Source organism: Vulpes vulpes, chromosome 11, assembly GCF_048418805.1.
Source record: "Vulpes vulpes isolate BD-2025 chromosome 11, VulVul3, whole genome shotgun sequence".
NCBI classification, from domain to species: Eukaryota; Metazoa; Chordata; class Mammalia; order Carnivora; family Canidae; genus Vulpes; species Vulpes vulpes.
This window is the reverse complement of record NC_132790.1, coordinates 94722074-94736276: the sequence shown is the minus strand read 5'-3', so window position 1 is coordinate 94736276 and position 14203 is coordinate 94722074. Positions and strand designations below refer to the sequence as shown.

The following is a 14203-nucleotide window of genomic DNA, read 5'->3' as shown; positions in this document are numbered from 1 at the left end:
TTGTGGCCATTGCTGCTAGAAACATCAGGGTGCAGGTGTCCCGGCGTGTCACGGCATCTGTATCTTTGGGGTAAATCCCCAACAGTGCAATTGCTGGGTCGTAGGGCAGGTCTATTTTTAACTCTTTGAGGAACCTCCACACAGTTTTCCAGAGTGGCTGCACCAGTTCACATTCCCACCAACAGTGCAGGAGGGTTCCCCTTTCTCCGCATCCTCTCCAACATTTGTTGTTTCCTGCCTTGTTAATTTTTCCCATTCTCACTGGTGTGAGGTGGGATCTCATTGTGGTTTTGATTTTGATTCCCTGATGGCCAGTGCTGCGGAGCATTTTCTCATGTGCTTGTTGGCCATGTCCATGTCTTCCTCTGCCTCGCTATAGTTTCGAATAAAGGCCAGCTCCCAGCCTCTCGGCCTGGTCCAAATCTCACCTTTCCTTGAGGACACCTGCTTCTCCACCGGCAGGGGTGCAGAGAAGGCTCCCAGCAGCCACATTTATTCAGTCCATACATATGTGAGCACGGCCCAGCCTTGTCCGGTGTAACTCTCATCCTTTAGAATCTGAGGTTGATGGGTCTGTTGAACAGAGAAAAATGTGAATTTGTTTGGACTGTGAAAGAGTGAAATGAATCTGCATTAGGAAGAATGTAGTTACGGAGAGAAGAGTCACAAAGAGGTGAGATGGAGAGGGAAGACATTCTGGATTTCCTAGGAGTTTGGTTCCCCTTGTCCATGTGTCCTATTACCCCATCTGCATCCCTACCTTTTAGTTTATAATTAATGTCCCTTTAGTTAAGGTAGCTGCAACTGGCTTACGCTACTTTGACAGCTGACCCTTAAAAAAACCACGGGTTTGATCTGCATAGGTCCATTTACACTCAGAATTTTTGGATAAATACCATACAATACTGTAAGTGTATTTTCTCTTCCTTATGATTTTCTTATTGACATTTTCTTTTCTCAAGCTTTATTATAAGAATACAGTATATAATACATATAACACACAACATATGAGCTAATCGACTGCTTATGTTATCAGTGAGCTATTATTCAACAGTAGACTACTAGCATTTTGGGGAGCCAAAAGTTACATGTGAATTTTCAACTGTATGGGGGAGTCAGCACCCCAAACCCAAACCCTTGTGTTGTGTAATCAAAAAAGCTCTAAAGACTATGGCTACTACATATGAATCATTATATCTTTCATGTTCAAACCAGTGAGAGTGCTTCCCAATGAGGAGGGAAGAAAGCAACCAGGGACAGGAAGTCTGGGTTTAAATCTTCCTCTTAGAATCCCACAACCACACAGAATCATAGATTATTGGCATTAGTTCTTAAAGATAACTCATTTCCACTGCCCACTAGCTAGATGACAATGGGAAGAGTTATTTTGATTTATATTATTTATTTTTAAAAGTTATTTATTTATTTATTTATTTATTTATTTATTTATTTATTTAAGAGAGAGAGACACACACACACAGAGGCAGAGACACAGGCAGAGAGAGAAGCAGGCTCCATGCAGGGAGCCCGATGTAGGACTCGATCCCAGGATCCTGGGGATCACGATCTGAGCCAAAGGCAGATGCTCAACCGCTGAGCCACCCAGGCATCCCAGAAGAGCTTTTAACCCTTGTGGATTTAACTGTAAAATGGCCATAAAGAGCAGGAGGTGAACCATTTACTCTCTTGAGGTTTCTTCCAACATTAAAACCTCTGCTTCTGTGGTGCTTGATACTATCAAAAGCAGTTCCCCCTAGAATGATTCTTTTTTTTTTTTTTTTTTTAGAATCATTCTTGAAGCCACATTCTGCGCACCACATGGTCAGAAGAGCTCAACGCAAGAGGTCATACCAGCTGCTCACCTCACCTGAATCACAGGCAAAGCTGAACACTTTAAAATTTAAATGTGACAAGTGCCAATTTTGCCTAACTTTCCAGAAGACATTTTTGCTTTACTTAAAAGCAAATAACCTTAGAACTGAACATTTTCAACTCCCCTATTTCTTTGAGCAGAATTTCGCAAACACTTATTACTGAGCGGTGATGAGGATGCACATTAGTGTATCGTGGTCTGATTGGTGCTGGATGGGGCTGTGCTCAAGGATAAGTGGGAGTGATGAGCCAGCCTGTGGCCGAAGGTGTCATGGAAAAAGCGACGAGTTCAGCCAAGGTAACAAAGCCGGGTGGGGCGGACCATGGCGAGAAGGAAGAACAGGGCAGTGGGACGGTGAACCCAAACCATGGGGCTGAGAACCAGGGTCCGGTGCTCAAAGGCCTGCAGTCCTGTGGTGAAGGAAAGACCACCCTTTCCAAAGGTATTCGTGCACAGAGGCGGATTCCGGAGGGCACGAGGGAGGTAAAAGTGAACTTTTGATACCACTGTGCGAACTCCAGTGTCTAAAAATCAGTCACAAGAGATCATAAAGGGATCCACTGAGTGTTGGCGTGATGGAACCCCAGAGAAGTAGACCTCATGCATCAAGGGAGTAGAGACATCTTGCCTGGCACAGTGGGCTGATGAACATAGTAAGTGATAAAAGTAACATTTATTGAGTGATCGCTAAATGCAGGTACTTCATGCCTTGCACACACTGACTCGCCCTGTGCATCACAACTCTGTGATGTGGGTTCTGTGATTACCCTGTCTCAGAGGCCAGGGTGCTGGATGCGTGGTGCTAACAGTGACGTTCCTGTGGAAATCTGCCTGCCTCGACCTGAGTGGGCTGGCGGTTCCAGGCCTCCCCGCCACACTCAGATTTCCATCCACCTGCTTCCTCAGGCCAGTCTGGATCACGGCCCCACCTTTGTTAGTTGGTTCCTCCCAGTCCAGGAGTCTGCGTGACTAACCCCAAATCTGGTTATGTGTCCTGCCCTCCAGTTTTGGCTCAAACCCTTCAGACTCTGTCCGCAGCCTGAGCGACCAGATTCGCCAGCCTTGCTCACCTTCCTCTTCTAAACTAACGACACCCCATCTTTGGCCTTTTGTCTCTTCACTCAAAGGGGCCCCCTGTCCTGTGCCGAGGACAGGGCCCCTCCAGTCCTGGCCCCATCCAGTCACCCTGTCCTCCCATAGTCTAACCTGGCCTGCACACCCCGCTATTCAAGGGCTGAACTTACCTGGAGCCCGACCCCTCCTCTTACAAGGCAGTCACAGAAGAAAGCCAGCCTAGGGGATCCCGGGGTGGCTCAACGGTTTAGCGCCCGCCTTTGGCCCAGGGTGTGATCCTGGAAACCTGGGATCGAGTCCCACATTAGGATCCGGCATGGGGCCTGCTTCTCCCTCTGCCTGTGTCTCTGCCTGTGCCTCTGCCTGTCTTTCTCTCTCTCTGTCTTTCATAAACGAATAAATAAATAAACTTAAAAAAGAAAGAAAGAAAGAAAGAAAGAAAGAAAGAAAGAAAGAAAGAAAAGAAAGAGAAAGAAAGCAAGCAAGCCAGCCTAACACCCTTTCCCTGCCTTCAGATGCAAGCCTGCAAAGGCTGGCTCAGGAGCTGGCTGCGTAGACCACGGGGAGACCCCCAGCCCTGATCAACAGCCGGGCCTCCCCACTCATTCTGGGTCCTCTCAGCCTTAGCGACCTGCTCTGCTTGCCAAGTCCCTTTTCCTTCTGTTCCTTTCTTTTTTTTGCTTTTTAAAATTTCTTCTTTGGGGCAGCCCATGGTGGCTCAGGGTTTAGCGCTGACTTGGGCCCAGGGCCTGATCCAGGAGACCCAGGATCGAGTCCCACATCAGGCTCCCTGCGTGGAGCCTGCTTCTCCAGCTCTGCCTCTCTCTCTCTCTCTCTCTCTCATGAATAAATAAATAAAATCTTGAAAAAAAATAAAAATAAAAAGTAAAATTTCTTCTTTGTTTAATCCTCCCCCCACCCCATCCCACCCCAACCCCCAACCCCAACGTCCCCTCCCATGCTTTAGGCCTCCCGGGGCCCTTGGGGGGGGGTGGGGGGCATCACCGCAGCCTGAGAGCAACCCTGAGGAGTCCTGAGGGTGCCTGAGCCCTCTGCGGCCCCGAATGCCACCTTTGTGTTGGTGCCACGTTTGCCTCGGGGGCTGCCCCCCAGAGGCGGCGGCTCGGTCGGCCCTGGGGGTGACGTCGGGGCGGCCCGGGCCCCAGGGCGCCCCCAGCAGGTGGCCGATGGCGCCGCTGCCCCCGCGTCCCGGCTCCGGCCGAGGCTGGTCGCGCAGGTGCAGGCCCGGGGCTCCCGCGGGATGCTCCCCCCCCGCCGGCCCCGCCCGAGCCCGGGACCAATGACGGCCGCGCAGCCCCCGCCCGCCGCCCGCCGCCCGCGCGGGCCGCCACTTAAGAGGCGGCGGCGCCCGGCAGCGCCCGGTCCCCCCGCCCCGCTGCGGCCGAGCCGGGGCCATGTGTCCCCGCAGGTGCGCGCGCTGCGCCGGCCACTCGCTGCTGTGGCTCGCGGTCCTCTGCGTGGTGGCCAACGTCCTGCTGTACTTCCCCGGCGGGGACCCGCGGTACGCCTCGGAGGGCCGCCTCAGCCGCTTCGTGTGGTTCTTCTCCGGCCTCGCGGGAGGGGGCGCGCTGGTGAGTCGGGGCGGCCGGGCCGAGCCCAGGGGGCGCGAGCGCGGGGGGCGGCGGCGGGGGCGGCGGCGGGCGCGGGGCGCGGGGGAGGCGGGAGGCTAGCAGGGCCCCGCTGCCGCCCTCCTGACCCGGGATCCTGCGCTCCTCCTCCTCGTCTCCTTCTCCTTCTTCTCCTTTTCTTCCTCTTCCTCTGTCCCCTCTTTTGAGTGCAGGTTACACAAAAGCGAGGTAGGGCCAGCGTGTTGGCTTTGTTAGACGTTTTGCAAAAGCCACACTGCCTGTTCCCGAGTCCAGCGATTTTGGTCCCTCCTCCTCCTCCTCCTCCTCCTCCTCCTCCTCCTCCTCCTCCTCCTCCTCTTCCTCCTCTTCTTCTTCTTCTTCTTCTCCTTCTCCTTCTCCTCCTCCTTCTTCTTCTTTTCCTTTTCTTCTTCTTTTCTTCTTTTTCTTCTCTTCTTCTTCTTCTTCTTCTTCTTCTTCTTCTTCTTCTTCTTTCTTCTTCTTCTTCTTCTTCTTCTTTCTTCTTCTTCTTCTTCTTCTTCTTCTTCTTCTTCTTCTTCTTCTTCTCCTCCTCCTCCTCCTCCTCCTCTTCTTCTTCTTCTTCTTCTTCTTCTTCTTCTTCTTCTTCTCCTCCTCCTCCTCCTCCTCCTCTTCTTCCTCTTCTTCTTCTTCTTCTTCTTCTCCTCCTCCTCCTCTTCTTCTTCTTCTTCTTCTTCTTCTTCTTCTTCTTCTTCTTTCTCCTTCTTCTTCTTCTTTCTTTTTCTTCTTCTTCTTCTTCTTCTTCTTCTTCTTCTTCTTCTTCTTCTCCTTCTTCTTCTTTCTTCTTCTTTCTTCTTCTTCTTCTTCTTCTTCTTCTTCTTCTTCTTCTTCTTCTTCTTCTTTCTTCTTCTTCTTCTTCTTCTTCCTTCTTCTTCTTTTTTTTTCTTCTTCTTCTTCTTCTTCTTCTTCTTCTTCTTCTTCTTCTTCTCCCCCCCCTCCTCCTCCTCCTCCTTCCTCTCCTTCTTCCTCTTCTTCCTCTTCTTCTCCTTCTCCTCCTTCTTCTTCTCTTTCTCCTCCTCCTCCTCCTTCTTTTTCTTCCTCTCCTTCCTCTCCTTCTGCCTCTTCTTCCCCTTCTTCCCCTTCTTCTCCTTCTCCTTCTCCTTCTTCCCCTCTTTTGAATGCAGGTTACACAGAAAGCGAGGTAGGGCTAGCGTGTTGATTTTATTAGACGTCTTACAAAATCCACACTGCCTGTTTCCAAATTCACTGATTTTTGTCCCTTCTTTTGAATGCAGATTACGGAAAGCAAAGGAGGGCTAGCGTGTTGATTTTATTACACATCTTACAAAATCCACATTGCCTGTTTCCAAATCCAGTGATTTTGAACCCCCCCCCCCTTTTTTTGTCCTTTCTTTTGAATGCAGATTACATAGAAAACGAGGTAGGGCTAGAGTGTTGATTTTATTAGACGTCTTACAAAATCCACACTGCCTGTTTCCAAATCCAGTGATTTTTGTCCCTTCTTCTTCTTCTTCTTTTTTATTTATTTTTTATTTTATTTTATTTTTTTGGTCCCTTCTTTCGAATGCAGATTACATAAAAAGCGAGGTAGGGCTTAGCGTGTTGATTTTATTTGACGTTTTACAAAATCCACACTGCCTCTTTCCCCAACCCAGTGATTTTTGTCCCTTTTTTTTTTTTTTTTTTTTTGTCCCTTCTTTTGAATGCAGATTACACAGAAAGGGAGGTAGGGCTAGCGTGTTGATTTTATTAGACGTCTTACAAAATCCACACTGCCTGTTTCCAAATCCAGTGATTTTTGTCCCTTCTTTTGAATGCAGATCACACAAAGCGAGACATGGGTCTGGTGTATTGATTTTATTAGACGTTTTACAAAATCCTGTTTCAACTCGCAGTGAACTACCTTGCGGCTTTGCTGTCTTACTTTACAGCTAGAAAACAGGTATAGCTTTCAAATCAGATTGAGAGACTATAGAGTTTCTCGTACCAGGGTAGGGAGGCATTTAGCATCTGCTCTGGGGAGCTGGGAGGACGCCGCCAGTTCTGTCTAAATCAACAGAGTTTTGGATTTAGATTCTCTGTTGTTTATTCTCCAGCATCTGTGATGGAAATGATCATAAATCATGAGTGTATTGCTATTTAGAAAGAACTATAAATTTTCTCCTTTATGTAATCCTGGGTGTGGTGCCTAGGGAAAAAAATCCTACAGTTAGGAGCAGATCAGGGTCTGAAGCTAACAGTGGAATGTGTTGTTTTTTCCAAGGTTTGTTTTTAATTGAAGCTAGAGGAATTTGCCTTCCAACCTGGGAGCCGAAAGTATTAGCTTCAACCACAGCATGGAAAGAATGTGGACAAACGCGAGTTTGCCACCGGAATTGCTAGGATTGAGAATTCAAAAAAGACTTTTTTATGGAATTGTTCATACGACACAGAATATTTCTCTTGGTCAAGAGAACATTTAAAACATTTAAATTTAATGCATTATTATGGAGCATTGTCATCATTTTCAGATAATCGTTTGTCCTGATTCTAACATCACACCTGCTTAGGCTTCTTTGGATCGCAAACTTAGAGTATTTCATACTTATTTTATTTAAAGAGCTTTACTGTGAAGGGACAACTATACAATCGTATCATCAAAGAAGAAGTTCAGCTTTATTATAGGGTGTCTTCATCTCTCCCCTTTACAAAAAAGTTTCGGTTATTCTATCAGACTGTTAGTATCATCAAGGTTTTACAAGGGGGAAAAAAAGTCAGATTTAAAGACAGTTTAAGAGTTTCAAAGCAGGGGATCCCTGGGTGGCTCAGTGGTTTCGCGCCTGCCTTTGGCCCAGGGCGCGATCCTGGAGTCCTGGGATCGAGTCCCGGGATCGAGTTCCGCGTCAGGCTCCCGGCATGGAGCCTGCTTCTCCTTCTCCTCTGCCTGTGTCTCTGCCTCTCTCTCTCTTTCTCTATGTCTATCATAAATAAATAAAATTAAAAAAAAAAAAGCCCATGCTTTAAAAAAAAAAAAGAGTTTCAAAGCAGAGTTCCCTCTGGGACTGTGCTATCAACTCTCATGGAAGAAACACATTTATAGGTTACTGTTTGAATCCTCACCCTAAAGACTGCTCTGACACATTACATGCAAACAAGCAGGTACTCCACTTAGACGGGTTTTGTTCTCATAATTTAACATTCTTTCAGATATGTGGTGAAGCTAACCCAAAGCTATTCATCACTGTCAGAAAGAAATCTGTTCTACCAAAAAATGCTAGCCTGATCCTCAGCACAGGCTTTGATCTAGGGAAAGGCAGTGACTTTAATGCCTGTTTTCAAACCAGATGTTCCTGCCGGCATTTGTGTTCATCGGCCTGGAAGAGGACGACTGCTGTGGCTGCTGTGGCCATGAAAACTGTGGCAAGAGATGTGCGGTAGGTCCTCCAGCCCCGGTGGTGGAAATGGTCCCTGGGAGGTGGCCAAGGCCACTCTGGCCTCACTTCCACTCTTTCTCCTCTCCCCAGATGCTTTCTTCTGTACTGGCTGCTCTGATTGGAATCGCAGGATCTGGCTACTGCGTCATCGTGGCAGCCCTGGGCTTGGCGGAAGGACCACTATGTCTTAATTCTCTTGGCCAGTGGAACTACACCTTCGCCAACACTGATGGACAGTAAGTTCCCTATTGGCCACACGTTCTCATCCATCGTATGGTATAGTGGCAAACCCATCAAGGTGGAAAGGCACAGTCATCCGTGCATCCATCCACTCAACCAGGTGTCTTTGCACTGACTCAGGACCAGGCGGTGGTGTCAGAGCATAGATCCCTGACCTGGAGAAGCTCTAAGTGCTTTTTAATGGATTCCCTGAGTCAGCCCTCATGATACCCTGTGAGGTGACTTCCACTATTACTCCCATTTTACAGATGAGGAAAAGGAGGCACAAGAATTGGAAGGAACTTATTCAAAATCACATTGCTAAGAAGGACTATCCATGTGAACCCAGGCGAGATATGAACCCAGGCAGCCTGGCTGTATAGTTTGTGCTCATACAGTGTGTCCACTATACCAGAACAATTAGCTGATTTTACTATTTTGTAAGAAAATTTTATGGAATCCCTACATAATATGGATGGAAAGCATATGATTTTAACCAAAGCCCATGGTAGATCATATTATTCCCATACACACACTCACATATAATAACTATATACAACAAACACTTTATTTAAAGTGATCAGACTCTATAAGACAGGTCTTTTTTTTTTTTTTAAAGATTTTATTTATTCATGAGAGACAGAGAGAGAGAGAGGCAGAGGGAGAAGCAGGCTCCATGCAGGGAGCCCGATGCAGAACTCGATCCCGGGACTCCAGGATCATGCCCAGGGCTGAAGGCAGGTGCTAAACTGCTGAGCCACCCAGGGATCCCTGTAAGACAGGTCTTATCCAGAACTTTAAAATCAGGATAATTTAAGCTCTGTTATTTTATGTTGATGCTTCTTATCCATTATTGAGAAAAAAACAAAGAGCTGATAGAAACTGATACATGTGAAGACAAATGAATGACATCTTTCTCTGAATTTTGAAAAGTTTAGTTATGAGGTTCATGAGTGAAAATACTATGAATAATGAGTTTCGATTGCCTTTATGTTAATACTGTCTCCCACGAGTTGTATAGCATATAGTGAGTTCATAAATCATGAACATGAAATTACATGGACCTGGATTCCATCCCAGCTCTGCATTTCTCCCTCAGCAACCAGGAAAAAGTGGACTGAGCTCTGTGCTTCTTAGTTACTTCATCTGTAAAATAAAACCAGGGGCAGTTGTCAGGAGGATTAATGAGTCAAAAAATGGATTTGTCACAGAAGCTGACACACTCTGAGCATGGCCTCTGTTAGCTGTTAATATTATTTCCTGACTTACAACGAATACAGCTCTAGGTAGCCTCTAAAGGAGGAAGGAAAGGAAAATGAGCACTTGGAGGGGTTTGAAATTTCAATGGTCAAAATTGCTATTGATTGTGATTCAACTTGGTTCAGAACACACTGAATGTACTAGTAGAGATGGGTTATTCACGTATGCACAAACATACGAACTACTGCACAAGCCCATCTCTAAAAGACATCACGATGAGTGCAATTGGAATGCAAGGAGAAGTGAGAGTATTTCTAAACATGTTTACAGCTGTTTGAGTATACGCCCCTTCCATGACCCACCCCAGCTTCTGTAAGAAACCTTCCGCTTCCATCTCATTCATCACTTCAACCTGTCCAAGGATTTCAGTATGGGAAATAACTAATGGTCACAAGCCAGGATTAATTGCTCAATAGGCAAGTGAGGCCAAAGAGTTTTTTTACATTGTGTCCTACAATTACAATTATTCCCCTCACTGATATGCTGAAAGACAGGGTCATAAGGACAGAGTTCTTTTTTTTTAATCAACAAATTGAATTTCTGATCGGCTCAATGAACCATTCAAAGTTAGGTCTCTAATTCCAAGCCCTTTTGTTCTGCTGCTTGGGGAAAAACTGATAAGAAAAGAGTTATACCAGACCTCTTTGTGGAATTAAGTCAATTGTAGATTTTCCCACATGATTGAATCGTATTTCATTAAGAATCCAAATGCTTTATGATGTCGCAAAGGCTGAGATTCTAAGAGAGTAATCAGAGAGAGAATTTATCAGACTATAAGAATATTCAGGTACTCGGAAAATCTCCTAAGTCACATATAATGTATATGACTTGTATGTATGTGTGTGTACGTGTGTGTGTGTGTGTGTGTGTGTGTAGTCATATGTGACTTCAGCATGGTTTGCTAACATTTCACAAAGTGACTTCAGATTATTTATCATTCAATTACTTTTAAAAGTGTTGAGTCCCTACTATGTGCCAGATACTGGTCTAGGGTTTATACATACAATGATGACAGGTCTGGTTCCTAGCTTTATGGAGCTGAGACTTGTGGAATAGTTACACAAGCAGGTATCTTCCTGGCCGAGGTTAGGTGCCCTTCCTCACACCTGGTGTATTGCGATTGCGTATTATCTCCTCCCTTAGAGGCTCTGCTCTTCCAAGGCAAAGCCCATGCCATGTTCACCATTATATTCCCAGCCTTGGCTTGATGTCTGACTCACACTGCATGCTCAGCAATCTGTGTTGAATATTATGTTTGTCATTGCAATAAGATCTGGGCTAAATTTCTAACTTTGTGAAATGACTCGGACTAGAAAAAAGTTGATACGAGTCAATGAATGAATTCGTTTCTTTTTTCCTGAACAAAAAAGCACCAAAAGAAAGTAACTTATACAACCCATTAGGTGTGGTCATGTGTTAGAAGTTTCTTTTTTTTATCCACAGGTACCTTCTGGATACCTCCACATGGTCCCAGTGCGTTGAACCCAAACATGTTGTAGAATGGAATGTCTCTCTGTTTTCTATCCTCTTGGCCCTCGGTGGAATTGAATTCATCTTGTGTCTCATTCAAATAATAAATGGAATGATAGGAGGAATATGTGGCTATTGCTGTTCTCGCCGACAGGTAAGAACCTGTGTGAAAATGTCATAGCCTGGCCCTGGGGTCTTCAATTACTATAATACACCATTGTTTTCATCATAAAGAAAAAAAAAAAAGGCAAAAAGCATTTCTTCCTACATCATCTTTGTGGCAAAGCATTTACAGCATTCAGTTTTGCTCTCAGTAATATGCTTCCTTGAGTGTCATAGTCACTGGGTACCTTTCTATTTTTTGTAGTTGGCTCTGTGTGTGTGGGAAAATGCTGCCCATAGACAAAGTGTCCCCTCATGAGCAAAGCCATGGCCTCTTTCACTACCCCTGCTCTGGCCAAAGAGATACAACTTTGCTTGCTCTCATGTTCCCAACTAGTATTACACACATAGTAGTCAACATTCATTGCACTGGGGCACTGAGCTAAACTCCCCTTTCAGATGAGACCATGGGTCAGAGATTAAGCATATGTTTAAGATCATCTAGTCAGGAAGAAGCAGGCTTCAAACTCTGGGTCATTTTATGCCAGAGCTCCTGCTCTTAATCTGTATGCAATACTTGCTGTTCTGTTGGATTTTTTTTTTTTTTTTTTTTTTTTTTTTTTTTTTTTTACGATTCTTTCTCAACAGAGAATCACAAAAATGCCCAAGGAGCTAAGCACAGAGAATCACTAGTAACCTTTGAATAGCAGCTTGCGAAAAGCCTTTCAAGGTGGAAGAAAACCAGGAAACACTTGTTTCCTGGGGATAAGAATTCAGAAAGAAGTATGCATTTGTTAGTAGCAGGGAAAGTTCTTGTCTCTATATCCTCCTAAAAAACCCCCCGTGTATTAATGAATTGATGGAAGTTCAGCTTTGGTTGAATTTCAGAGGGTTTGTTTTATGCATTATTCTGTAAAACAGGATTAGGTAAACAGAAACCTAATTTATATTTGCCTAGTCATTTACTCCCTTGGTTCGAGGTCTCTTAACTTTCTTTTAAAATAAGACAAAACCTAATGAAAACTGAAAGCCCATTGCTACCATGAAAAGCCTTGCTGTAAATAAATGGAAACTTTCTAAAATTTTTGAGGAAGGGTTAAAATAAAAATCTGGTTTTCTTTATCAGGCAAGTACAGCAAGATTAATACTTTCCTTTGGGAGCCTGCCAAATTTCCATGAAAACAGCACAGTGGGAACCCTTCAGTATGAAGTTGTTTCCAGGCAATATGGTGGGGAGAGGCAGAGAAGAATCTCAGAATTCTCCTACTGTAATTTATCTTTAGCCTTGAATTTCTTACAAGGCAGAGATTAAATTAGGGGAGGCCCCGCTGGTCATCAGCACTTGTGCATCTTGGGAACAAGCGTAATATGTCAATGACCGCAGTTGCTGTGGTAGTTTGGCAGAGTGACCCTCCTCTCTGAGTGGGGAAGGGGAGCAAATAGTCCCCCTGGGCTTCCCATCTGAGTCACAGTAGGCATGTCTGCTACCTTTATTTTTAAGACAAAAGACACTTTCAGAGGGCAGGGTTTTTAGTGTAGATGAGTCAAGTCTGTAACTTGGTAGCATTGAATTGGGAAGGTAACCCACATCCCGCCCACTCCAGGGTGAAACTCCCATGGCATTATCTCTTAAATCCTTGAGATTAAAAACCTACCCCAACACATTCAGAGCCAACCAACCACCACCAGTAAGCTGCCTTTTCCATGGCCCTTTCCTGCAGCTTCTCAGAGAGGACAATGGAGTGTGGTTTGTTTAGGCAACATCTCATGGGCATTGTCTAAGCTCTCAGCTGAAGTTGACATCAGCCCGCTTTATGTTTGCTTCAAACAGGAATTTTTAGGACTTAAATGGCATTGTTGTCTGTTTAGCCTGATGGTAACCTAATGCCTATCTCATTTTCTTTACAGCGATATGACTGCTAAAAGAACCACCCCAAGACAGCACCACAACCTTCCTCTATTTCATTTTTAATTTATATATTTGACTTGTATTAATTTGTAAAACTTTGTACCAGTGTATCATACTCCACATAGTCTACTTTTATAAATGTGTATAAAGACTGGCATCTTCATGTGATGTCAGTGTTTGAGCGTAGCAAACAAACCTTTTTCTTAGGATAGAGAAAATAAATTAAGTAAATTAATAGACTGAATGACGGTCGGTCCTCAGGGTAGCTGAGGTAAACGCTGGCCTGAGTAATGTTTTTGAGAAGCGTTGTAGGGATAAATATCGTGTTCCTGATTACTACTATATGTGCAAGGGTTTATTAAATGAAAGATTTCTAAGTGGCCTTTTTTAAAACCATGAAGGAGAAAATCCAACAACTTGAAAAGATGTGTTTTTTTCACTGTTTATATGGTATTTCCCATTCGTATGCCTGCAAATCTCTAACAAGAGGCCTTTTTGAACTGTTCCATGTTTTGTGAGAGAGACACTTGCCCAGAGCTGGAGGGCCGGTTGAGAGTGCCCTGAGCTAAATGAAGGAGTCAACACAAGCAAGGTTGCCAAGAGTATTGCCAGATCCTAACTCTCTCTGACAGGTGGAAAACTTTTTGTCCTTTGAAGACAAGCACTAAGGATCACGTAGTTAAAAAGAAGAAGGCCTGGATGATTGGAGAAAAAAAAAAAGATGGGAAATGGAATAAAGCAGTTTTATCAACATTCTGTGAAAATGGGGGAGGGGGAGGGAGGGCAGGAGGACCATGAGGAAATAGCCCCAAAACTTGATGGTTGAAATACAACAAAATAAATATCCACTGCTACGTTCTCTCCTGTTTCATTGTCCTTTATTTAAAGTTCCTCCACTTGGGGAACCTGGGTGGCTCAGTGGTTGAGCATCTGCCTTCAGCTCAGGGCGTGATCCCGGGGTCCTGGGATCGAGTCCCACATTGGGCTCCCTGTGGGGAGCCTGCTTCTCCCTCTGCTTGTGTCTCTGCCTCTCTCTCTGTGTCTCTCATGAATAGATAAAGAAAAATCTTTAAAAAATAAAAACAAAGTTCCTCCTCTTTCCCCCAGCCTGCAGGTTGTGTAGCCCCTTTTTGTTGGGGCTTCATGTCTTCTGGGTCTGGGTTTTTACCCTATTTTGTCTCCCTTGTCCCCTTTCTCTGCTTTCCCTGCATTGTTGTTGCTCTGCCTTCCCTTGGGGTCATCATACCACTTTGGTAAAATTCCTTTCTACTGGCTGCTCCAAGCATCAGGCTCCTGG

General features: G+C 45.0%; 1 protein-coding gene across 1 annotated transcript; it reads left to right on the top strand.

Annotated features, from left to right (window-relative positions):
• Positions 1-4279: 4279 nt before the first annotated feature.
• On the top strand, positions 4280-13765 carry TM4SF1 (transmembrane 4 L six family member 1). Its single transcript, XM_072727121.1, has 5 exons — positions 4280-4539; positions 7857-7946; positions 8037-8182; positions 10869-11049; positions 12906-13765. The coding sequence occupies exons 1-5, from the start codon at positions 4363-4365 to the stop codon at positions 12918-12920; spliced, it is 609 nt and encodes a 202-aa protein (XP_072583222.1). The 5' UTR covers positions 4280-4362; the 3' UTR covers positions 12921-13765.
• Positions 13766-14203: the final 438 nt, after the last annotated feature.